At 35.9% G+C, this 27,560-nt stretch overlaps 2 protein-coding genes across 3 annotated transcripts in view; one reads left to right on the plus strand and one right to left on the minus strand.

Moving 5' to 3' along the window:
* PPA2 (inorganic pyrophosphatase 2) overlaps positions 1-27,560 on the plus strand; it is a 91,092-nt gene that overhangs the window by 39,352 nt on the left and 24,180 nt on the right. For both annotated transcript variants that reach the window (XM_043870961.1, XM_043870962.1), the window contains 3 exons: positions 4,157-4,283; positions 24,545-24,672; positions 27,001-27,086. In XM_043870961.1, the coding sequence (XP_043726896.1) occupies positions 4,157-4,283; positions 24,545-24,672; positions 27,001-27,086 (341 nt within the window). The remainder of the gene's footprint in view (positions 1-4,156; positions 4,284-24,544; positions 24,673-27,000; positions 27,087-27,560) is intronic.
* On the minus strand, positions 23,196-23,626 carry LOC122673207 (small ubiquitin-related modifier 2-like). Its single transcript, XM_043870736.1, has 2 exons — positions 23,532-23,626; positions 23,196-23,463 (listed from the first exon to the last, which is right to left on the minus strand). The coding sequence occupies exons 1-2, from the start codon at positions 23,624-23,626 to the stop codon at positions 23,196-23,198; spliced, it is 363 nt and encodes a 120-aa protein (XP_043726671.1).

Genomic DNA, 27,560 nt, shown 5'->3' on the forward strand with positions numbered 1-27,560 from the left:
CTGGATTATATGGCAATTCTATTTTCATTTTTTTGTGAAACCTCCATAGTGGCTACACCGATTTACATTCCCACCAACAGTGTAGGGGGTGTCCTAGAAAACTGTTATTCTGAAGGTATAATCCTTGGGGCCACTTGGCTCGTATTAAATGCAGGTTGTTAATTTAAATTCCTATGCAGATATTTAGTGGGTGAAAAGATTAAATGAAAATATCTTATTTTCACTGATGTAAAAATTTGACAGTAAACCTATAATTAATGAGATTGGTAACTGAAAATCATGAAAATCTATGTACCTGATAAACTGATTTGACTTATTATCACTAATTCATTATTGACTAAACAAAGGGATCTAAAAAAACTTGATGTACAGGCTGTTGAATAAACTTGTCAAAGTCACTATCTAAAATAAAATTAAAGGACTTAAATGTAAGTTATTTTTTAAAAGTGTACATAATTAATCTTGAAAGCATTCCTTTGTATTTTACATAGAATGCTTGGTACATAGTAGGTGTTTAGTTCCTTACTACTGAAAAATATGTTGACTGTTGTTGTTCAGTCACTAAGTTGTGTCTGACTCTTTGCAGCCCCATTAGATGGCTGCACACCAGGCTTCCCTGTCCTTCAGGACCTCCTGGAGTTTGCTCAAATGCATGTCTATTGAATTGGTGATGCTATCTAACCTTGTCATCCTCTGTGGCTCCCTTCTCCTTTTGCCTTCGCTCTTTTCCAACATCAGGGTCTTTCCGGTGAGTCGGCTCTTTGTATCCAGCAGCCAAAGTGTTGGAGCTTCAGCTTCAGCATCAGTTCTTCCAATGAATATTCAGGGTTGATTTCCTTTAGGATTGACTGATTTAATCTCCTTGCAGTCCAATGTATATATAATATATATATTATATATTTATATAGTATATATATAATATTTATATAGTATATTTATATAAAATTATATATTATAAAATTATATATTTATATAGTATAAATATATATAATATTAATATATACTATATATTAATATAGTATATACTATATGTGTCTATGCATATACATATGCATATAACCAGAGAATCTAGCAATGTTGTACCTGGACTCATGATGTATGGAAACTGTGAGATAATAAATTTACAGTATTTAAGGCTTTAGATTTATAATGATTTGTTACACTGCAGTATATACCTAATACACAGGATAACAGGTTTTAAGCAGTTTTACTTTCCGTGGTTTTTCATATTGATTGGGTTCAGTTGAAGTTTTACGTCATTCTTCATATTGTAAATCTGCATAGACGTTTCACTATAGGTCACTGTCATATTCTGCTCATTCCAGCTTCCCAGGAGTTAGCAGTTGACAGGTGTGAGCAGATATGTGTAGAGCCCAGAGAGAAAATTAACATCTGTAGAAGACCTCTTATGTTATAGTTCATGTGTCTTTTGTTTCCTTTGCTCTTTTTCTTTACATCAAAGAATATGTGATATGATCTCCACTTTACTGTTGAGAAACCAAGTCCTGAAGTAGTGTGTGGCTTGTGTGAAGTAATTGACCTCAATTACCTCTAAGAATGGTGGAGCAAGAATTCACTCCTGCATACTTGTGACTTAAAAATCCTATCTTTTGAAATGTTTTTGTATAATTGCTAGAACAGTCTATGATAACCCTAGTCTAGTTCTGTGTAAAATTTTGAGGCATACCTGTATTCTTGTTGCAGAATGTAAACTCATTTTTGAAACAAGGTCAACTGTATGATTCCCAAGGAATTAGTAACAGTATCTGCTATGTACATTAATTTCCTTGCAGAGTAGATGGAGAGTTTTATAATGGAACTGAGAAAATAGGTCTTATATCCAAAGCAATTTATTCCTTTAGTTAATGAGACCTGAAATAATATTTAGTAAACATGAATTACTTAATCACCATCTAAACAGTGGACCTTAGTTGAGACTGTGTGTGTGCTAAGTGGCTTCAGTCATGTCCAGCTCTTTGCAACCTCATGGACCGTAGCCCACCAGGCTTCTCTGTCCATGGGATTCTCCAGGCAAGAATACTGGACTGGGTTGCCATTCCCTTCTCCAGGGGATCATCCTGATCCAGGAATCGAACCCAGCTCTCCCACATTGCAGGCAGATTCTTTATCCTCTGAGCCACCAGGCAGGACCTGGTGTTGAGGCTGCGCTCCTTTATTTTGTGCCTGGCTGTGCCTGGCTAATCCTTAAATCACCTGTAGGGAGCATCATAGAAAGAAAGCCTCTTTTAACACCATATTTGTAAATGGGCAAAGGAAAAGGAGCAGAGTCCTGGAAGTTGATCGTAGACTTAGAATACAGATGCAGACATTTTTAAGGCTAAGTTCTTTGAGAAATATTATTCATTGGATGTCTAACATTATGTGTTCTGCAAAATTTGTTGAATTGAATTGTGGGCTCTTCATTAGAATTTTACCATTTGTCCCTAAGCATCTTATCCTGAGTTTTTGTTTTGATTGAGAGAATTTTCTTTTCAGATTTTACATGTGTTATATATAGCAAGATGGTGTTTTGTCTCCCCCACTTCTATTGTTTGTGAGATCAGAGGGCATTTATCTTTCTGATGAAACTTGATAATGCCCAGACATGCTTCCTGCTTGTCCTTGTAACCATAAAAGTCTCAAAGTTATATGAAATTTCAAAGTAAATTGATTTTTATGAATAAATATAAAACAATTTAGAATGTGCCTTTAAAAACCATATGGCTTCCAGTAATTCTGATAGACACCCCTGCCCCGAGAGTCTACTGCAGGCTCCTCAGCTGTGTCACTGTTGACAGTTTGGGTGGATGTTTCTGTTACAGGAGACTATCCTGAGCAGCATCCCTGGCCTCTTGTCACTAGATGCTAATAACACCCACTAAGTTGTGGCAACCAAGAGTGTTCCAGACCTTGCCAGATGTCCTCTAGAGAGCAAAACTGCCTCCGGTTGAGAACCAGTGATCTAGTGTATCACTGAGTTAGCCAGTGGAGTAACGTGTCCTTGATGGTTATGTGATAACTTTGAACATTTTTATTTTATAAAGGACCTCCTGGCATGAGGTGTGTAAGTCTCTCCAATAGGATTGTAAACCTTTAAGAAAGGAGGTGCTTTCTTTTTGTATACATAGTGTCTAATATAGTGCTTGGGTACTTAATAGAGCCTAAACATGTGAGAATCTGGTCAGTATAGTTGTGTATGTTCTCCTAAAAGTGGTATTTCACTTTAGTTTATACAGTCACATTAATCTGTTCGATAAACTGATTTCAGCTTCATGCCGGTTATATTAAGATTGTAGATTGATTTTGCGAATGTTCGGGAAAAAATGTATTTGACTTTATGGTTTAAGATCTGCTTTTTTCTCTCAGATAATTTCAAGACACAACAGTGACTTTAATTTGCATACCTTGATTTCCAGTTGTAAAGCTGCATTTTAAATCTTGAAGGAATTATTCTGAAGCATGTGTTCAGATTTCAGCTTACAGTGAAATTCTGTAGCCAAATAAACCTTTAAAAATAAAAGGCTATAGAAGGAACGCGTGCATATAAACTTGGTATTGGCAACTTAAAGGAACCACTGAAATAACTTTCTTTAGCACAAGGAACATCTGCTTCAACATCATGCTATTTCTTGATTTCTCTTAAAATCTTTTTAACACATTTTGTGAAATCTGCTTTGTCTGTATCTTTAACATATTCATAATTCTTTGATTGTCATTCATTATCTTAAGGCTGCATTCAGATATGGTAAAATTTTACTTTTCATTAGTAACTGATAAATATAGTTTGCAAAGAAAAGGTACTGTTAAGCAGTTTCAAAGAATTCTCATGTCTTTTTTTACCCCCAAGCAGCAGAAGCCAGATTTATACTATAGCATGATGTACGTGGCTTTATTTCCTGCTTAGTATGAGTTTCTAGGCCTACTACATTAAATTTTAAGATCTATACATAATTTCAGTTTCTAAAAAGGGCTCAAGATATCTATTCTAAAAAGTGTATCATAAAAGGCTTTATGATTGAGTTTATAATAATTTTAATTATTAAAGCTTTATTAAGTTTCAATCTGTAGTGCTTTTAATCTTTCATATGGATTTTTATAATATATGAGTAAACGTCTCCAAAGCCTTGCAGATTCTGAGTTTCTTTTCTCTTTAAAGGTTCTTTCTCGTGGAGAAGTTGTTCATGTGAAGATCCTTGGAGTTTTGGCTCTTATTGATCAGGGTGAAACAGATTGGAAGTTAATTGCTATCAATGTGAATGATCCTGAAGCCTCAAAGTTTCATGGTAAGTCTGGAACTCCCCAGAAACAGAAGTAGATCACTGTCATTGGGATTCTTAGAGTTTAAAAGGGGCTTGTGTAAAGCGCAATGTGTGTATTTGGGAGTTAAATGTATGTTTTTTGTTCTAATTCTCTCTCCACGGTCTGTGAAGGGCAGTTCAGTATGATTGTGCCTTCATTGTGTCATACTGCTGGGAGGAACAGGAGAAGGAAATGGATACAGGCAAACAGATGTTAGTTCACACTAAGAAAATACATTCATGGCTTTCCTTCCCCCTCACCTCTTTCCCTCTCACCCTCCTTTCTTAAATCTCTATTTTATTCATTTGAATAACAGGAGAAAATAAAGTGGGGGGTGGTGTTCATCAAGGACGTGCTGTTGGCTGTGTTCGTCACTCAGTCGTGTCTGTTACCCCATGAACTATGGCTCAGCAGACGCCTCTGTCCATGGGATTCTCTAAGCAAGAATCGTGGAGTGGGTTGCCATTTCCTTCTCAGGGGATCTTCCCGACCCAGGGATCAAACCCTGCTCTCCCACATTGCAGGCAGATTCTTTACCATCTGAATCACCAGGGAAGCGACTAGGAGAGCCATCGAGGACATAAAGGGTTCTTATACCTCGGTTTTGTTTCCTCTTGTACAACTGAAGGGAAAGATAACTGCCCTCTCACAAAATTCTGATGTCCTGGAAATTTAAATTCCCAGAATAGTTTGTGTGATGAAGAGTTGACTTTCCTTGGAGTCAGACAGACTTCACTTTGCATTCTGGCTGTGCTACTTCCTACCCAAGTGACTTTGGATAAATCATTTAACCTTTCTGAATTTCAGTTTGCTCATCTATCGGTGGAGGTAATTATACCTACTTGTGAGGTTGTTCACAGTATAAGAGATGATTTACTTAAAGCATCTGGCTGTCACATCAGGTGTTGAATATATGGCCACTATTATTATTCTTTCACCAGTTTCCCCCCCTGTTTTTCTAACCTTTCTGCTTTTGGTTTCATCCTTATTCAGGATCCTGTTTTTTTCTAGATCTCAATTCTTACCTAAACTGGAAAGTATACCATTTCTGAATTGACTAAAACTCATTAACACATTTTTCTCTTAATTTATGTGCATTTAAAATCTTTTCTTGAACATGGAGCAAGAGAAATTTTGTGCCATTGCTTGCAATTGAGGAAGGAAGGGGTCTGGTAGGGTTAAGTACATAAACCTCAGGGGCAAAACTAAAACATGAAAACTACAATTAAAATATGAGACTGAGCCCATATTAAACCATATATATTTCTTATCTAATTATTTTGCCCTGAGTTTGTTTATTATCATATTTCTCATATATATATATGCACATATATGTGTGTATGTATATGCAACAAGAGTAAATATCCAATTTAAGAGTTTTTTTAAATACATTAGCTTCTACTCTAATGAGACCTGATAATATAATGATGAAACAGCCAGCAGAAACAAATTGTTCAGCTAATTCACTTGTGATGTGGCACACCAAAGTCACGAAACTGTGCTGACGAATGTCCCTGAAAACTGAAGAGCCTGAGAGTCTAAGGAAACTTCTTCACCCAGTACTGTTGGAGGTGTGATTTAACATCTTAAGTTCTCTAACATATGCAAACACTGGTTATTATTCTTAATTTAGAAGACTCTCAAAGGATTTAAATAATTTGCCCAAATTTGCACTTTTACTAAGTAGTAGAACCACGACTTGAACTCATTTTGGTCTGATTTTATAGTCTGCTATCCATCTACCATATGTTTGTGTAATTTTTACAGTATTTGTAACTAGCAGTTTTGAAACCAAATTATATAAGTATGTTATTCCTAGAGTTTCCTAAAGGTTAGAGTGCAAATATTAATGGACAGAGATCATTCCTAACCTTACTTTTTTCTTCACTCCTTAGCCTGGTGTGTTGTCTGTGTTTTCATGAGCACCTCTCTTGAATTGGAGGGGATGAGAACTGAGCGATGCTCACTAACACAGGGTTTGAAAGCTTCCTAAATGTGTGAAGAAATTTTTACAAAATCAGATTATATGACTTGATCACAATATTTAATAGCTCTATCTTGTATCATAATAATTCATCTTCTAAAGATACATAACTTATAGTTCAGGAGGAGTTTAAGAATTATAAGTGCATGGCTTATTTTATATACTGTTACAGGTTAAAAATAGAACCTTGGCAAGGGTGAGGGGACCTCAGAAATAAAGGAAGCAACTTCATGATTTTGAGATTAGGGGAAATGTTTCTTGTAACAATTCATGGTCTTAATGTAGTAACGTAAGAATGTATGTTTGGATTCATATGATTAAATAAATACTAGCTAATAGATATTAAAAGTTTGATGCTATTCTCTATCTACTGTAAATCTTTGAAAATAAATCAACAGTATTTAATCTTAAACCAAGTAACTTATAAACATTTTATTATACATCCCTGTCATGTCTACCTTCTAAAATCACAAACACAAGATTTTGGATGACTTTTTTTTTTTTAATTATAAAAATAGTCATGTATTTAGAAATAAAATCTCAGAAGTATAAAAAAGGTACATAAAATGAAAAGTAATGTTCTCTTTCCCACCCCCACCCCCAGTATACTTCTGGTATCTTCTTCCCCAGATGTTTTTAGTTCTCGATTGGTAGCTTCTCTTCTGTAATCAATGTGCCTCATACCTCTGTTTCTTTTCTTTCAAGTTGCTGCTCTGAAAGATTAGAAATTTAACATACATTTCTCAATTTTGTTACCACATTTCTTCTTCTGTTACTTAATAGCTCTAGGTGTTACACTTCAAACTATATTTATTGCTTCATTAATTTTGAACAGTAACTCATGGCTGCCCAGTGTAAAACCGGGACATTGAGGTTTCTACCCTTCTTTCCTTCTCTGCCCCTTACCTCCCAGCTTCCCTCAGCTCTACATTTAAATGTGCAGGTTCTGTTCTTTCACCATAGCTGTTTATCATGTTTTGTCTCTTAAATCTGATAGTTGAAAACTACTGAACGGCATTTACAGTATTACATGAGTATCGTTCACTTCGTTTATCGTGCTGTTTATTGAATGACTGATTTTGGACGGTCTGTATTCTTAAGCCTGCTGCCTAGCTGTCATCATGGGGTTTCTTTTCATTGCCTTGCTGGGTTATTAGTCCTATTCTTTCTTAGATTCTTTCATATTCTCTTCTGTATTTTCATTTTTGGCTGGTGTACCTTTCCAAAAATTTTTATGGAAGATGCCTAGGAAATTGAGCTCATACATGTCAGAGTCTATACATGTCAGAAATAGTTTATTTTGTTTTGTTGGTCAACTTATACTTAAATAATCTTAAAATATCTAATGCAGTAACCTTAAGTGGAAGTTACTGTATATGAGTTGAAATTTCTATCACAAAGGAGTAAGTGATTTTTTAGCAGTTTTAAACATTGTCATCTATACGTGGCATTTTTATTCAATATGAAGAAGGGTTAAAACCATGTAAGGAAGGGTAACTATCTGGAAATTTTTTTAAAAAAATCAGTAGTTTTCTGAAGATGTGTGCAATGTAGAAATGTATAGAGAAATTTTTTTATTATTTCCTATATATTTTAATTGTTACTTAGACATTTAAAAAATAAATCCCTGCTATTCATTTCTACTACCTTAAGAAAAGCTGTTTTTTACATGGTCAGTACCTATTTTGTTCTTTTTTGAAAACAAAGACAATTTATAGACAGTACACTTTATCTCTTTTTTTTTATATATTAATCTGGACACATTTATGTTTTTGCAAGGAAGTTCTGGTGTTATTTGTTAGGTAATAACGTCTTTGATCCTAATGAACATGTACAGACTTCAGTAGACTGTAATATTCTGTTTTAATGTGTATAGGTTTTTAAACTTTGACTTGACTGAACTAAAAATGTCCTTGCACGAGACAGCACATTTCAATTAGAAGCTGGTTGCTAGCTATATTTGTCATTTTAACATTATTATTTAAATCTTCAAGTTTTGCCTCCTGAAATTGGAGTAGCCACTTTGAAAATCTAAAAAAAGTCTAAATAACATTTGAAAACAAATTCCTTATACTCTTTGATAGAAACTTGGGCACTTTGACTGGCTCATTAACACGTGAAGAGCACCAAGACTGTTTAATGCCCTATAATTAGGTTCCAACCCCTAATGCTCCTAATGGTACCCTAATTTGTAAGAGTTAATCAGACTCCTTATGTAGGGCAGCTTAATTGTTACTAGATAATGCCTTGGCTGTTAGGGATAATAGTGCTTGGTTATGAAATAACCAAGTTCAGAGCTTTTTAAGAAGATTGAAATTGTAATCCTAGGGCATATGTCATTTCTTTGGTTAAAGCAAGCAGTTCCTATCATGTCAAGCTTCAGATACTCACCAAACAGATGTTTGAGCCTCTTCAGAACTGCCAACGATGCCCAAGGACCTTATGTCAGGTAAAGTAATGTCATGAGGAGGTATTTTAAGCCTGGAAGCTCTGTCAACTTGCAGAGTAATAAAAATTTATTTTCTTTGGTATTAAATGAAACCTGCTATCTATTGTCCTGTAATAAATAACTGCCTGTGCAGTGACGTTAAAGTTTTCAAAAATTGATAAGCAGAACAATTATATTGATGTAGATACATTCTGGGATGAATAAATCACGAGTAATAAGGGAATTATTTAAAAGAGGCTTTTGGGACTTTTTCAAAGGCCAGCATTACACTTGTCCTGAAATTATCAGAATTTATCTTTATTTCATATTTTTAAAATTTCACCTTACGTTTAAAGAAATTTGAAAGTCAAACTATGTAGTTTCTTTTATTTTCTTTCAGAGAAAGAAAGTGTTGGTCGCTCAGTCATGTCCAACTCTTTGCGATCCCATGAACTGTAGCCCGCCAGGCTCCTCTGTCCATGGAATTCTGCAGGCGAGAACACTGGAGTGGTTGCCATTTCCTTCTCCCGGGGATCTTCCCAACCCAGGGATTGAATGGGTCTTCTGCATTGCAGGCAGATTCTTTACCTTCTGAGCCACCAGGGAAGCTCATTTTCTTTCAAAGCCAAATGTATTTGACTTAAATTTTCATGTGCTAAATAAATACGTCTAGTGCCCCTTCAATTATTATTTTAAAAATAAGCCAAATTAACTGATACTTGATTTCCTTAATTCCTGAAAAACAAGTTAATCTTGTCATTTAGGGAAAGATAGGCACAGCATAGTAATCTTAAGGGAAAATATTCATGTTAACCTCTGTAACCTGAAAGGATGGAGTTCTGCTTGCTTTCCTGCTCATGTACTTGGTGCAGACAGGGGCTGGCATGTCACCATTGTCATCCTCAGAGCGCTGATATTTCTGGAACAGTTACTGTATGCCTAGTAACTATGCTGAGTGCTTCTTTTGCAATGTCTGCTTAATGTTTGCCTAAGTTCATCAAGATGTGCTAGTGTTCTCTCTCTCTTTATTTTCTTTCAAATTAGGAAACTGAGACGTTGGTTGTTGGGGGCAGGGGTCAGTTGGTGACTTCTCTAAAGGCTTATGGGAGCCACTGGAGTCCAGTTGCACTCCAGAGCCCATGCTCTTCACCCCTGCATCGCATTGCCCCTCAGAAAAGTGTCTGTGGCCTTGGTTTTCTGGGAGTGCTGACCATTTGCTCTTAAATAATTAAAGCATTGGTGGGATAATTATGATTAGAAGTTCTAGTAAAAAACGATGGCTCTTTTGATCTTCATTCCTTTGATTTCATTAATAGTTATGGCTTAATAGGGCATGGGTGGGTAGGGATGGAGTGTGGGAGGAAGTGGTTAAAGAATAGGGACAAATTGAGTAAAATGTACTATAATTAAGAATAGAATTAAATTACTGGGAATCTTCAGCCTCTTTTTTTGAACCTTGACCTCTCCCAGTGTTTTTTCAGGCTTCAGTTATATTCCTATGATGTGAAGAGTAGAGGAGACCTTAATTCTAAAACCTTCTCTTGTATGTATTAGTTATCTTATCTTGGAAAGGTCACATAACCTCCTGAAGCATTCTTCATCTCTAACGTTGTGGGGTTGATCCTCTAATCAGTAAATGGTCCCTAGAGTTTTTCTTCTCTAAATTTTGGTTGTTTTAGGAATATTTCAATCCATTATTTTTAGCCTGTCTTCTTCTAAAATAGAAAGACCTAAATTATCTTCAGAGTTAGTGCTTAACAAAACAGTTACAGGATCATGAAATAGATTTCTTGGGGACATTGGCACGATTTTAGGTACTTTAGGGAAGCTTTAAATGGTGGAGCTGAAACTTCAGTGAAAGGTTGGCTGACCCAAAGTCTAAGCTTTTAGCCACTGGATTATGTGTTTCCAATTAAAATTAGGTTAGAAAACCATTTGGATTACTACATACAAGGCACTCAGATGGTTTTCATTTTGTTGGTCATGTAAAAATTTCTCATGAAATGATAATGTTTATATTTTGGGAAAGAAATCTACCAAGTCTTTTCCAAGAGAGTTTCTTGATACAGTATAGATAGTCTTCTATGTAGAAATGCTATGATTGGTTTTAACTTATTTTGAAGTGTATCAATTTCCACTTTTTCATGATGTTAGTATATATTTTTAGTACAGGCATTGATAAGATATGCAGAACTGTGTGGAAAACATGAGAACCTTTGAGAGATCCCAAGTAGTATAACTATTAAAACTGTTCTCTGAGCTGAAACGTCTATTTTAGATGCAGAAAATACAGTGAGTATTACAGGATGCAGTTATTATTTCTTGTGAATGTTTATAAAATGTCATTAGAAACATATGTCCTGCTTCCCGTGGACCTTGTTTAGAGGCCGGCCATGCACATGTTTAGGCCTGTGAAAGCAGCCTCGGCAGTACTGGGACAAGAGCTTTATGTGGTTATGTTACTTCCCTTGGTAGCATCCCATAGAGTTGGAAACTCCTATTCTTTTTTACTCTCTTTGGGCAGAACTTCAAACATAAGCACGTTATCTATTATCTTCTTTTTTTTTTTTTTAAAGTAATGTAAGGAGATATGGCATTACATTTGAGTTACTGGCCTTTGTCTAAAAATAGAAACAAAAATCCTCATCTAATTATAATGCTTTTCTCATTTCATGTTGTCGTTTGTGAAAATAATGCTAGAGAAATAGCATTTCCACTTTCTTTTCTCTTATCTTTTTCATGGAGGTACAGTTAGTTCTCCACATGGGGATATGGGTGGGAAGTTAGAGGTGTGCATGATATATAGTTTGATAAATCTCCCTGAGTGATTTTATGGATTCTTTCTAGTTGAAAACCGTTCTGTTAATCTATTCTTCATTGCTGGCTAGGTAATCCAGTCTTGGAACTAGAATAATTGATGACAGTTTTGATATATGTTCAGTTAGGAGATGAAATCACCTAACCAAATTTGATGATGTTTGTCTTCCCACACATGTCCCTGGCCTCCATATTTTTCAGAGGTCTCCATGCAGTTTTCCATCGTGACCGGACCAATTTACAGTCTTCCCACCAGTTTACAATGGCTCCCTTTTCTCTATACTCTCCCCAACATTTGTTATTCCTTGTCGTTTTGAGAATAGCCATTTTAGCAGTGTGAGGTGGTATCTCATTGTAGCTTTGATCTGCACTTCCCTGATAGTGATGTTGAACATCTTCTCATGTGCCTGTTGACCATCTGTATGTCTTAGGAAAAATGTCTATTCAGATCCTCTGCCCGTTTTTGAATTGGGGTTTTTTGTTGTTATATTGTTATTGTAATGAGTTCTTGATATATTTTGGATGTTAGTCCATCATCAGATATACAACCAGCAAATATCTTCTCCTCCCATTCAGTAGGTTACCTTTTTATTTTAATGATGGTTTCCTTTGCTGCTCAAAAAACTGTTTAGGTTGATGTGTTTATTTCTGCTTTTGTTTTCCTTGCCTTTGAAGTCAGAGCCACAAAAACATTATTAACGCTGATGTCAGTGAGGTTACAGCCTGTGTTTTCTTCTAAGAAGTTTATGGTTTCAGATCTTTAATCGATTTCGAGTTAATTTTTGTATCTATTATATTTAGACCACTCTTTGTTTCACAGGTCACTGAAACTGTCTTCATGTCTTTTCAGTCTTTCTTTCTTACTGTTCTCCAGACTTCATAATTTCCATTGTTCTGTCTTTTACTTGCCTGATTTTTCTGACATATCCAAGTTCTGCTATGAAATTCATCATTTTTCATTTCTGACTACCCGTCATTTGTCTTCTTTTTTTTGAAAGTTTCATAGTTTTTATACCTCATCTGAGATTTCCACATGTTAATGCGTTGTGAACTTTCATATATTCCTGAAAGTCCTGGGGCATATTTGTAATAACTACTGTAGAATCCTTGTTTGTATTAGCTTGATTAGCTCTAGCAGATATTCCAATACATACAATAAATCATATGATTATCCTGCTTTTACCTGACAGGTATTTTTGTTCCATATTGAGTCAACAGGGTGCTTTTTTGTTTTTAAGTATTTTGAGTTTTCCTTTTTTATAATTTATCTATCTTGCTGTGGGTTAATTTGAGTGAACATGTTGAAACACAAGTTCTTTGCCTGAACTTTGTCAGATGTGTCTATTTTTTGTAAAGTAAAATGCTTTGGAAAGTTGAGCATTGTTTTTAATTCCCCTCTGTTTTAAGTGTTAAAAAAGTTGATTGTTTAACTTAAACATATTAGAAAAAAACTATAAAAACTCAATTGCAATAATATTAGAAATAAACGTAAATATGACAAATTAAGTAAGAAGTTAGTTACAAATTCATTTGAGGACTGGTCTTTACCATAAGGAAAAGTAGTATGTTTTTAGAAGAACTTTATGAATATGTTATTTTTAGTGTTTATTTATATTATTCATGTCTGTGCCTAAGTGGAAAAAGTGAAAGTCGCTCAGTCGTATCTGACTCTTTGCAAGTCAGACTATACAGACTATACAGTCCATGGAATTCTCCAGGCCAGAATACTGGAATGGGTAGCCTTTCCCTTCTCTAGGAGATCTTCGCAACCTAGGGATCAAACCCAGGTCTCTCATATTGCAGGTGGATTCTTTACCAGCTGAGCCACAAGGGAAGCCCCTAAGTGGAGAAGGGAATGGCAAACTACTTCAGCTTCTTGCCTTGAGAACCCCATGAACAGTATGAAAAAGCAAAAGATAGGACACTGAAAGATGAACCCCCAGATCAGGAGGTGTCCAATATGCTACTGGAGAAGAGCAAAGAAATCACTCCAGAAAAAATGAAGAGATGGAGTCAAAGCAGAAACAACACCCAGTTGTGGATATATCTATTGGTGAAAGTAAAGTCTGATGCTGTAAAGAACAATTTGTATAGGAATCTGGAGTGTTAGGTCCATGAATCAAGGTAAATTGGAAGTGGTCAAACAGGACATGGCAAGAGTGAACGTCGACATTTTAGGAATCAGTGAACTTAAATGGGCTAATTTAATTCAGGTGACCATTATATCTATTACTGTGGGCAAGAATCCCTTAGAAGGAATGGAGTAGCCCTCACAGGCAAAGAGCCTGATGCTGTGCTTGGGTACCATCTCAAAAATGACAGAGTGATCTCAGTTCGTTTCCAAGACAAACCATTCAGTATCGTAGTGATCCAAGTCTATACTGCAACCACTAATGCTAAAGAAGCTAAAGTTGAACAGTTCTATGAAGACCTACAAGACCTTCTAGAACTAACACCAAAAACAGATGTCCTTTTCATCATAGGGGACTGGAATGGAGTAATAGGCAAGTTTGGCCTTATGAAGTGGGGCAAAGGATAACAGAGTTTTGCCAAAAGAACGCACTGGTCATAGCAAACACCCTCTTCCAACAACGCAAGAGATGGCTCTACACGTGGACATCACCAGATGGTCAATACCAAAATCAGATTGATTATGTGCTTTGCGAGCAAAGATGGAGAAGCTCTATACAGTCAGCAAAAACAAGACTGGGAGCTGACTATGGGCCAGATCATGAACTCCTTTTTGCACAGTTAAGACTTAAACTGAAGGAAGTAGAGAAGACCACTGGGCCATTCAGGTATGACTTAAATCCCTTATGATTATACAGTGGAAGTGACAAATAGACTCAAGGGATGAGATCTGATAGAGTGCCAGAAGGACTGTGGATGGAGGTTTGTGACGTTGCACAGGAGGCGGTGATCCAAACCATACCCAAGGCGGGGAAAATGCATGAAGGCAAAATGGTTGTCTGAGGAGGCGTTATAAGTAGCTGAGAAAAAAAAAGAAAAGAAGCAAAAGGCAAAGGAGAAAAGGAAAGATATACCCATCTGAATGCAGAGTTCCAAAGGATAACAAGAAGAGATAAGAAAGTCGTCTTTAGTGAACAATGCAAAGAAAGAGAGGAAAACAATAGAATGGAAAAGACTAGAGATCTCTTCAAGAAAATTAGAGATATCAAGGGAACATGTTATACAAAGATGGGCACAATAAAGGACGGAAACTGTGTGGACCTAACAAGAAGCAGAAGATATTAAGAAGACGTGTCAAAAATATACAAAAAAGGAAGAACTATACAAAAAAGGTCTTATGACCCAGATAACCACGATGGCGTGATCACTCACCTAGAGCCAGACATCCTGCAGTGTGAAGTCAAGTGGGCCTTAGGAAGCATCACTATGAACAAAGCTAGTAGAGGTGATGGAATCCAGCTGAGCTATTTCAAATCATAAACGGTGATGCTGTAAAAGTGCTGCACTCAGGATGACAGCAAATTTGGAAAACTCAGCAGTGGTGACAGGACTGGAAAAGGTCAGTTTTCATTCCAGTTCAAAAGAAGGACAATGCCAAAGAATGTTCAAACTACCACACAATTGTACTCATTTCACATGCTAGCAAGGTAATACTCAAAATCCTTCAAATAGGCTTCAACAGTACATGAACTGAGAACTTCCAGATGTATAAGCTGGATTTAGAAAAGACAGAAGAACCAGAGATCAAATTGCCAATGTTTGTTGGATTATAGAAAAAGCTAGGGAATTCCAGAAAAACATCTACTTCTGTTTCATTGACTATGCTAAAGCCTTTGACTGTGTGGATCACAACAAACTGTGGAAAATTCTTAAAGATGTGGGAATACCAGGCCACTTTACCTGCCTTCTGAGAAACCTGTGTGCATGTCAAGAAGCAACAGTTAGAACTGGACTTGGAACAATAGACTGATTCCAAATTGGTTAAGAGTACGTCAGAGTTGTATTTCGTCACCCTGCTTATTTAACTTATATGGAGACTATATCATGTGAAATGCAGGGCTGGATGAAGCTCAAGCTGGAATCAAGGTTGCCAGGAGAAATATCAGTAACCTAGATATCTAGATGAGACCACCCTTATAGCAGAAAGCAAAGAGGAACTGAAGAGCCTCTTGCATGGCATCTGGTCCCATCACTTCATGGCATATAGATGGGGAAAAAATGGAAACAGTGACAGACTTTATCTTCTTGGGCTCCAAAATCACTGTGGATGGTGATTGTAGCCATGAAATTAAAAGGTGCTTGCTTCTTGGAAGAAAGGCTATGACAAACCTAGACAGCCTGTTAAAAAGCAGAGACATTACTTTGCCGACAAAGGTCCGTCTAGTCAAGGCTATGGTTTTTCCAGTAGTCTTGTACGAATGTGAGAGTTGGACTGTAAAGAAAGCTGAGCACTGAAGAATTGATGCTTTTGAACTGTGGTGTTGGAGAAGACTCTTGAAAGTCCTTGGACTGCAAGGAAATCAGACCACTCAATCCTTAAGTACATAAACCCTGAATACTCTTTGGAAGGACTGATGGTGAAGCTGAAGCTCCAATACTTTGACTATGTGATGTAACGAGTTGACTCATTTTAAAAGACACTGATGCTGGAAAAGATTGAAGGCAGGAGGAGAAGGGGACTACAGAGGATGAGGTGGTTGGATGTCATCACTGATTCAATGGACATGAGTCTGAGCAAACTCTGAAAGATAGTGAAGGACAGGGAAGCATGGCATGCTGCAGTCCATGGGGTTGCAGAGTTGAACAAAACTGAGCGACTGAACAACAACATCTAAGTACATTGATTTTTCAATAAACTTATGTACATTAAAAGTAAAATAACTATATTAGCAAAAAAAGTAATTTTTAAAATCATTAACTCATATTTGTTTATTTGTTTTTCAGAGATAAAAGCATGTCAAGTTATAGGTTTCCTTTTGAGTATCTTTGGCTGCATCCCATGGACAATGTTTTAAGGGATTGCAGGGAATTAATATTTGTTAAGAATTATTCCATAGTTTTTAATATATTATTTATTAAAAATCATCACAAGCTTTATGTATTTTTCTCCACTTTGTTTTTGAAGAGACAAGGTAATGTATTTTTCCAAAATAACACAAGATATGAGTGCTAGAACTAAAATTTGAACTTAGTACTCTGATTCCAAAAGGAATGTTTTTTACCTTATTTAGTTTACCTTATTTAGTTTACCTTATTTCTTCTTGTAAACTTTTTGAATATTCTTACTGTCATTATTTTCTGAATATTCTAAGTGAGAGTTTGGTTTTCTTTTGTACCAAAGTTATTTATTAATAAGTAAGTGTTTCTTTGTTTTTGATATTCACTATTGATAACAAAAATTGGGGGGGCTGAGTGTGGGTCTTTTTTGGTAGTCAGGAGAGTTACTTAAATTATTTTAAAATTGTTATTGTTGTTGTTCAGTCACTAAGTCACGTTCAGTCTTCGCAGCCCCAGGGACTGCAGCATGCCAAGCTCCCTGTCTTTCACTATCTTTCAGAGTTTGCTTAGACTCATGTCCATTGAATTGGTAATGCCATCTAACCATTGCATCCTCTGTCACTCCCTTCTCTTTAAATTCATTTAAAATACTTAATTAATTAAAATGTTGTTTAATAATCAATGGTTTAGATATTACAGAATGTGTTGTGGTTTTCTCATGATTAAAGTTTCTTAATTTTTTTTGTTTTTGGTAAATAATTACTTTTAAAGTTCATTGTGTCCTTCATGTCTACAGAGTAAAAAGATCTCATAGGTTAGATATTCCATGCACACTCTGTTTCTCTCTTATGGTTTGTGAGCTGTAGGTATAAAATGAACCTTATCAATTCAATTTTTTACCTCATTTGTGTCATTACTATTTGCTTATTTGGCAAAAATAGAACATTAAAGTATGTTTAAGTCTGAAATCTGGGTAAAATGGAAATCTTGACAAACACATGTGTTTAGAAACTACTCCTGTTGTAAGAGAATGTATTTTTTTATGAAAGATTAGAAAGAGAGTCAATTATCAAGCCTTTTTTTTTTTTTCCTTAGAGTACAGTTTGTAATATTCAGTTACATTTTAGAAACAAATCAATTGGGTTATACTGAAAAGAAACTTGATTACATGTTGAAAGGTATACAATATCCCTAATGAAGGGATAAGATAAAGTCATAAAGATTGCTTTTAAAAAGTTAAAAGTATTATGATCCTCTCATGTCTATAGAAATAAAGTGGTAGGTTTTAACTAAGATATTTTAGCTTAATTTCTTTGCTTTTATAAATTTCTAATTCAAAATTAGTTAAGACAAACCAAATTAAAATGAAAACGTCTGGATTTTAAAAAACCAAATTGAACTTAAGAATTTGTTAGATTGCATCATTATTTGTTTTGCTTTTTACCTAGCATTTAATAAAGAAATTTACAAAATTTCCAATGAATTGATATAGAGCTATCAGTTCAGTTCAGTTCAGTTGCTCAGTCATGTCTGACTCTTTGTGACCCCATGGACTGCAGCATGCCAGGCTTCCCTGTCCATCACCAACTCCCGGAGCCTACTCAAACCCATGTCCATTGTGTTGGTGATGCCATCCAACCATCTCATCCTCTGTCGGCTCCTCCTACCTTCAGTCTTTTCCAGCATCAAGGTCTTTTTTCCAGTGAGTCGGTTCTTCGCATGAGGTGGCCAAAGTATTGGAGTTTCAGCTTCAGCATCAGTCCTTCCAGTGAACATTCAGGACTGATCTCCTGTGCGATTGACTGCTTGGATCTCCTTGCAGTCCAAGGGGCTCTCTAAGAGTCTTCTCCAACACCACAGTTCAAAAACATCAATTCTTTGGCTCTCAGCTTTCTTTATTGTCCAGCTGTCACATCCATACAAGACTGCTGGAAAAACCATAGCTTTGACTAGATGGACCTTTGTTGGCAAAGTAATGTCTCTGCTTTTTTTTTTTTTTTTGTCTCTGCTTTTTAATATGCTGTCTAGGTTGGTCATAGCTTTTCTTCCAAGGAGCAAGTGTCTTTTAATTTCATGGCTGCAGTCACCATCCGCAGTGATTTTGGAGCCCCTAAAAATAAAGTCTGTCACTGTTTCCACTGTTTCCCCATCTATTTGCCATGAAGTGATGGGACCGGATGCCATGATCTTAGTTTTCTGAATGTTGAGCTTTAAGCCAACTTTTTCACTCTCCTCTTTCACTTTCATCAAGAGGCTCTTTAGTTCTTCTTCCGTTTCTGCCATAAGGGTGGTGTTAATCATATATTTTTAGTTTTAATATAAAAATTCTATTAGGGAGATTCCATATAATCTTTGTTAATTAAACTTTCAAATTTGGAAACAGCTCACTGATAGTGTAAATCATGGCTGTACACTATTTGTCAGAACTTAAGACACCTATTATGAAAAATTTTAAAAACAGGTGACACTTATTTGAAAGTGAAGTCACTCAGTCGTGTTCAACTCTTTGCGACCCCAGGCTCCTCCGTCTATGGGATTTTCCAGGCAAGAATACTGGAGTGGGGTGCCATTTCCTTCTCCAGGAGATCTTCCCAACCCAGAGACTGAACCCCGGTCTCCCGCATTGTAGGCAGATGCTTTACCGTCGGAGCCACCAGGGAAGTCCCATTAATAGATACCTGTTTAGGTGACTGCTTTTAGCTGTATTATCATTTGAATTGCTACTTAATGTTACAGACGAGTCCATTTTAGCTCTTTGATTCTTTAAATGTTATGTAAGCCTGATTTTTACTGGGTTTTGTTATTTTTTGTTTTTTCTTTCATTGGTGATTCATCTAAGTTCTATTTTCTAAAATTAATCCACAACTGACCATTTGTCACCACCTTCCTACAGTTACAGTTATCAAAGCCCACCCTCATCATATTTCACCTACATGCACAGTCAGTAGCCTCATGTTGGATTTCCTGCTTCCCCTTCTTCCTCGCCACAATCTTTTCCCTAAAAGACAACCAGAATTCTTCCTGAAAACACGTACTCCTCTGCCCAGAATCCTGTATGGTGTCTCATTCCAAAGTCAGGTCCGTGTGACCCCTGGAGTCCTACATGACTGCTTCTCTAATCTCGTTTCCTAACTCTCTTACTCAACTCAGCCCAGATACAGGGCTTTCTTACTGTCTCCTCAAGCCTTCAGTGCGCACGCATACCTCAGAATATTGGTACCTAGTCTTCCTCCCAGGACTCTTTTTCTGGAGGTTTGAATGAGTCGCTCCCACACTTCATCTAAGAATTTACTAAAATACTTTTTGTTAGAAGCTGTCCTTGACCTCTCACGTCTAAAATCCTCATTTGCAGCGTGACTGACATACATAATTGTACCTTTTTACGTCTTTGTCTCGTCTTTAACTTACCCAGGCCTACTTTGACTGCAGATGTTTTTAACAGTCTCTTTTACTGATTTCTTTCAAAAACATTCACAGTAATTTTATAGGAACAAAATCTCATTTTTGTACTAATAAAGTCACTGCCTTATATAACATTTTATTAAATTTCATAATTATAACAATAGACTTCGTTGGCATGAGTATTTGGAAATAAATACACCTGATGCTTGGCAAAGCTAAAATTTAACTCGTGGGAGCAAAGTGCAGGCTTCATTCGAGGGTCGTGTGCTAGACTCAGCAGACAGACTACTGTCGACATCAGGCAGAATGTGCTACAGGAGTAGAGTCTTTGTTAATCGTCCAGGGAGTTGATTGAGTAGATCTCAATTAAGAGAGTTTGATTTGTACTTAAAAGGAGAACTGAAATAAGCTTAGCTTGATTACATAAAGGAGCACTTATAGACTATTCTTTTATTTTTGGATTAGTTCATCTTGAAAATAAATTATATAATTATTTATAATAGAAACTTTCATATAAAATTAATTCCAAGAGTGGAAGTAGATGACCACTAGAGAATTGCTGCTTTTCTTACAATGAACATATATTGTCAAAAATTCTGAAGATGGCTAATAGTGCTGGTTGTACAACACTGTGGATGTACTTAATGCCACTGAGACAAACACTTAAAAATGGTGAATTTTATGTTATGGATATTTGACCATAATATAACCAAAATAAAAATACAAATACAAAAATAAAAAATACTTTAAAATAATATAAATAAACCTGTGACAGATTATCAATGTGCAATATAGAAGAAAAGCTAGGATTCATGGAATTAGAGGACTTGTATTTGTATAATACTAGTTCTACCATGAATGAGTTGGAAGCATTTTCCCCAAATTTTACATTTTCTTAGCTGTAGTTTTCTTAACATTTAATGCAAATTTACTTACTCTTCACAACTGTCAGGAGTTTTATGAGGAACAAATGAGATTATTTATATAAAAATCTTTAAGGAACTGTAAATCAGTTTATAGACTTAGGTAGAATTTTTCATATTTTTGGAAGAGTAATTCATTGAACTGACTTAGTATTGTATGTAAAGTCTTGGCTGGAGACATTTGCTATTGAGGTTTTAAAATGTTTAAGTTATTTATTTTAAATGTTTTGGTTCTTTTGAAAATGCAGCTGGTTTTGCTCCAGGGTATAATTAATTGGGAATGGAAAAGTTTGACTTATATTTGGAGAGTTATACTTCTTATTGGCATTATTAAATGTTCAGGTTTTTTGTTATTTATGTCGTTTCTTAACAGATCCCCTTTATAACTTCTGAAGGGAAAACCTTGCAAACTGAGATGGATGCTGAATAACTTAGCTTTTCCTTTCTTATTTGAAGTCAGTGTGTTAAAAAGCAGCTATCAAAAAAAAAAAAAACCAAAAAAAATAAACACAACGGTTTATGCAGTGGGACAAAAGATGGCAGATTGGGCAAGGTATAATGATACCATAAATTAGATTTGTGTGTGTGTTAGTCACTCAGTTGTGTCCGACTCTTTGTGACCCCATGGACTGTAGCCCACCAGGCTCCTTTGTCAATGGGATTCTCCAGGCAAGAATAAGTAATAGAAAATTATTCATTTTGGACATTGATTAAAGTGCGTTTCTGGTTGCTCACCTTCCATAGACTAAAAGATATTTTTTTCCTGCCAGTAAGAAAACAATGATTTGAAGGAGCTCAGTTAATTTACAGAGATTTTTTTGTTTTTTGCAAAAATAGAATGTAGGAAAATGGTCAATACAAACTCACTTTGGCAGGAAACTTTTTTTATAAGATAAAGGGGAAAAAATCAGAATTTAATTAGGTGAAATCTATTGAATGTTCTACTGGGGACATAACAAAGAACTCTGTGACCTAGTATGCAGTGTACAATACTAAAACAATGTGATCTTAATCTTTGGAATTCACAGTTTTAAACATCTTCTGTCAATTAATATGTACTCATCTGATTAATAGAGCTGGTGTAGTCTGTGTTCAGTTTCAAGGGATTCTTTTTCCTCTTAGTTAGTTGTAGCATTTCTGCAGTTTGCTCCAGAATTATTTTAGATAATGTGGCCCATTGACATGTTTTAAAATTTTAAATTTGAGTGCCTTTAGGCAGCATACTCAGTCGTTTGCCATAGTCTCTGCCATTCCTATGGTTTCTGCCTTACTACACTTATTTCACTTATGTGAAACATCTGGCCTTTAGAGACATGTCCCTCTTGCTCGATTTTTACATAAAGGCACAAGGCAAGCATAAAAAGGAAAAGGATAATTTCTCTCTGTTCAACCCATACCTTTTCTTGTCATGCCTAGTGAGTGGGGATTCCCACAAGACTTGGATGAGCAGATCTGAAACTGAGTGATCGTTAAATTATCCCTATGCGTGGTGTCATCTCCTGGTTTTAGTTACAGCCTTCTAATTTTTCAAGTGCTATTAGTGTGTCATTTGCCATAACATATTGTGAATAAAGGACTATGCTAAATTTCTGTTAAGCCACAGTCTAGTGGAGGTAAAGACTTCCAGTTTTATCTAGATATTTCTCATACTTTTTTCCTCAAGGTATGCAAGAATTTTTATGCTGTTCTTTTTTTGTTAAACAGAGCAAAATAACTTAGTGGAATATAAAGATAAGAGCTGATGAGCATGCCGCTAATGGAGAAAAAGGGGTATTTTCACAGAATTGGTTTTTTTCCCCATCCCATCTACATTTGATGTCAGTAAAAACATACCATTGGCCATTCAGTTGAAAAAAAATGCAATATGCTTGTGCACATACACCAGTTGCTTCATGTACAATAAAGGAATGGGGAAGGGAAAATGAAAGAATAGAGAAACTGTATTGTAGTAGTCAGAATGTGGTGGAACCAAATTACAGTTTTCTAGTTGAAAATGTCTTCTTGATCTGGAGGAACAGAATTCTGAAGTAAAGTGTGAAACTGAAAGTCACTTGCTCAGTCCTGTCGGACTCTTTGTGAGCCCGTGGACTATACAGTCCATGGAATTCTCCAGGCCAGAATACTGGAGTGGGTTGCTTTTCCCTTCTCTAGGAGATATTCTCAACCCAGGGATCGAACCCAGGTCTCCCGCATTGCAGGCAGATTCTTTACCAGCTGAACCACCAGAGAAGCCCATGAATACTGGAGTGGGTATGGGTAGTCTATCCCTTCTCTAGAAGATCTTCCTGACCCAGGAATAGAACTGGGGTCCCTTGCATTGCAGGCGGATTCTTAACCACCTGAGCCACCACGAGTAAAGTATAAAGTTCCCTTTTTAGTCGACACCTCCTGTCTGCTGCTGAAATACATCAGTGGTATTTGCATCTTCCAGCTCCAACTGTGCAGGTGTGTCTGTCTCCTTGATTGTATGCCCATCAAATCGGGATCTGATCCGTCTCCTTGACAAACCCTGTCGTTCACAGTAGGCTTTCATTAGTTTACTAAGTGGTGTATGCCTCTTGATTTTAAACTGCCCCACCAATTTCAAATTAATGTGATCGTTGTTCTCAGTCTTGACTCGTGCTTGGGGTTTTTCGTCCGCCCTGCGAGCGCCGGAGCGTCGTCAGCCGCGCCTCCCGAGAGGTTCCAGGTCGGCGCAGAAGCAGCGCACAGCGGCGCCGGAACCGCAGGCGGAGGCAGCGCGGGAGCCGGAGACGGCGTGTGCCTCTCGTGCTTCTTGAACTGATATCTTTGGAAATGATACATTGCTTGGGAGCCTCTTTCGGGGGAGGAGGGTCTATTACTAATGCTGTAGTATTTCCAATTATATTAATATTTAAATGAATGTCCTCAAAATGGAATGGTTAAGGTGTTTACATGGTAATAGAACTTGAAGATAAACCCTATAAACCATTATTAGTTTGAAATGAAAAACTGAACCATTCATGTATCATTCTGTTTAAAATAGCCCTTGACCACATTCTCTTTCTTACTCCGATTTATTTTTCTTCATCAGTCTTTTCATCCCTTAAATTTTGTATTTGTTTCTTTATTTGTTGTCTGTTATATGTAATCTTGTGGGCAGGGACTTGTTTCTGATTGCTGTTCTGTTTCATGGCTTACAACAGTGTCTGATACATAATGAGAAACCTACTAAACAGTAGATACAGGAGTCCATGAAACCCTCCCATGTAGCTGTCGTGGTTTCTGTTATGGGTATGCCCTCCCCAGTCTACCTTCAGAGTCCTTAGCTTAGTACATACGGAATTCAGATTCTGATGCTGTAACTCTTCCTACCCTAAACCCCGCATTGTCCTCAGAATGACAGCTGTCCTAAGTATATCTCACTTTAATGCAATTTGCTGTTTATCTGTTCGTGTTTTTTTTTTTTTTTTAAATTAAAACTTTGATCTCCTTGAGGAAAAGATCTTTGTTGCCTTCACCAACTTATGCCCTATACCTAACATGATATCTGAAGGTTCTCAAGAAATGTTTGTACAATAAAGGTGTAATAGTTTACATATAACAAAATGGAAGTTCAGAGGTGATATGATACATGTTAGTGATTATGCCCCAGTGAGCAGCAGAATCGGACTAACTCCCTTCCCTCAGTCCAATGCTCTACCTCTTAAAGGAGTGGATTTCGATTTTTAACGAAAAGTATTTTTGTTTCTTCACTTGCAGATATTGAAGATGTTAAGAAGTACAAACCTGGTTACTTAGAAGCTACGATTAATTGGTTTAGATTTTATAAGATACCAGAGGGAAAACCGGAAAACCAGTTTGCTTTTAATGGAGAATTCAAGAACAAGGTGAAGTTGATAATCTTTATTTTAAAATGTGCCTGTGATACCTGTACCACATTTCTTTCACTTTAGGGGATTTCTTATGTGAATATTTGTGGATAGTATGATAATAAAAGTACTGCTGTCTACTGACTTTCATGTTTAACGACATTATTTTTATTTTTTAAAAAGTTTTAAGAACTCTAAGTAAATCAGTAAGACTGGTAAATACCTGTATCCATCCATTTATCTATCAATATCTCCTTCATCTCAGAAAATAAAAGATTTCCATGATCAGTCTAACTCTGTAAATTTGTAAATGAAGAAAAATCTTTCATTTTACTGTTCTGGAGAGGAGGGAATTACTTACCACTAATGCAAATCCAAAGGGGCTTCCCTCCTGTGTTCATTCTATCATGACTGAATTCAGCTACTTAACAGTTAAGAAAGCATTTGAATTGTCTTACTGTCAGAGGGTTTTTATATTAGAGAACCACAAAGTTACCAAAAAGTGGCTCTAATATGACACAAATGGAGAAAATGGACCAGAATTTAAGTCTAAAACTATTAGACTACTTGTTTTATTTATTTATTTATACTACTTTTAAACGTATTGCCACTATCTAAGTTTCACATTATAAACCAGCCTTTAAGTGGGTACTAATAAATACAGTATGTTTTCTAAGTTAATTAAGCCATGGTCATAAAAACTTCAAAGTTACAGTAAGTATTTTGTTATACAAGAGCTTATTGCTGAACCCAGTATTTTAAAAAGGTATATTAACCCTTAAGATATTGAAGGTTTTGTCTAGGATTTATTAAATATGGATATAAAACTACTAGGCTGTGATCTCTCACATAAAAATAAAATACTAAAACTTTATAAAATATTTTTTTCCTTTTCCTCTAAAATGTATGTTGTATTTTATGTTTGAAACAATACACATTTCAAACCTATGTGTACCTTTGTGGCCCCTTATTGCCTTGGGGTTGAACTGCCAAGTCATTCCATGAATTTATAAAAGAATGAGGTAGTTTGGGAATTTTGGGGGTTTGATTTCGACAAACATTAATTTTTTTCTGAATGAAGACTGGGTCATTTATGCATCCCTTCAGAAAATAATCATTTTATGCATTGCTTTTTATCCCTGCTATTTAATATATTGAACCTAACCCAGGAAAATTGAATTATATCTCTTCAACCTGGTTGAAAAGATGGCTGTAGGCTGTAATCTAGATTGTATTTTTTTTTCATGCTGACTGCTTAAAGCAAGTACTGGAATCTGTTTTAATAATCAAAATTATCCGAATAGTATAGTTAAAAATCTTTCCATGTATTTTCCAAATAATAAGTTGACTTTTTGTACCATACCTTAGGAGTCTCCCCTATACCACCTCACCAAGCATTAAGCCGTCCTCTTCATCTCAGGCAACAGAAGACCTGAGGGAAAGTGTTCCCTTCAGAAGTACATTTGCCATCATTTTCTTCATATCATAATGTGTTTAGTTGTCACTGAAAAAGAGAGGAGCTAGTATGACTTAGTTAATACATAAGGACTCTGCTTAAGGAAATTTAGCAACATTTTGAGGGAAAAAATACAAATTTTCTTCTTTGAAAAAATGAAGCAAGTTTTCCTTAAATGGTCTTACTAGATATGTCTATTGTTGAGTTTTCATTTTTAGACCCTATATGAATTCACACTTAAGAAAAAGATTTTTTAAATGTTGAGGTTTATTACCTTTAGACAGTAGATAGTCTAAAATGATTATTCAGTTAAACTACTTGCAGCATTGTTGATGATGAAATTATTAAGTTTGTGCTTATTTACAATCCAGACAGTAGGCTAACCGGTTTACATGCAGCCATCTTATTTATTCTTTCAGCAACGCTATGATTTAAATCGGGTTGGTAACTTTTTCTGTAAGAGCAGATAGTAAATATTTTAGACCTGCAGGCCATATGTTCTCTGTCACAACTACTCAGCTCTTCCATTGTAGCACTAATGCAGTCAAAGGCTGTGCACAGGTTTGCATGGATGGACATTACTGTGCTCAATAAAACTTTATTTACAAAAACATGTGGCAGGCTGGATTTGACCCAAAGGCCCAGGTGTGCCAGCTCCTGATTTAGTTGATTTTCATTACATTCCATCTTAAAGAAGAAATTAAGATGATTAGATTGAATAATCTGCACAAAGCCACACAGCTGGTAAATAAGGATGTGAGAACTTATACTTAGGTTTGCCTGACTCCAGAGCTCATGTTCTTAATAATTAACTGTCATACTATGACTAGTTCCAAGTTATTAATAGTATAATGATGTGATTGCTATATCTGTTTCTGGTTTTTAACCAGGCTTTTGCTCTTGAAATCATTAAATCTACTCATGAATGTTGGAAAGCATTGCTTATGGACAAGTGTGATGGCGGGGCTATAAATTGGTAAGAATTTGTCTTTTCTATGTAGTGTTAATTTTTATTGTTAATTGGTACTAAAGAGCCGTATGATACTGCTCAGATCTTTTGTTTGTTTCTTTTAAACAGAATTGCAATTTTTTTTTTCTTCATTTAAAAAGTGTTTAAAGAGCACCTATTTGGAAAGCATTACCAAGTTCTGGGCACTATGAAATTAGAAATTGACATGATCACTTTTCCCAAGGGATTTATAGTTTAGTAGGGAATAATGTCAAGTAAACAAGCATTTACTTAGAATGAATTGTGATATATGCAAAGGTGGAGCAAAAAACAGTGATTTTTCAACATGCAGACATATGATTATTTAATTTATGTTGTATGTACCACATCATTTCTTGGTAAGAGTAAAAAAAGCCTTCTTATCCAAAATGATCTGGGTCACCAGCTAATTAATTAAGGGGAATCAAACATAAGATGAATAACTCAAACATTTTATTTTAC

This window comes from Cervus elaphus, chromosome 17 (genome assembly GCF_910594005.1).
Source record: "Cervus elaphus chromosome 17, mCerEla1.1, whole genome shotgun sequence".
NCBI lineage: Eukaryota > Metazoa > Chordata > Mammalia > Artiodactyla > Cervidae > Cervus > Cervus elaphus.

Coding starts and splice junctions, on each gene's coding strand:
- LOC122673207 (XM_043870736.1), bottom strand. CDS start 23,626: ATGTATCATTTCCAAAGATATCAGTTCAAGAAGCACGAGAGGCACACG. Junction 23,464..23,531: donor CCTGCGGTTCCGGCGCCGCT/GTGCGCTGCTTC, acceptor CGGCGCTCGCAG/GGCGGACGAAAAACCCCAAG.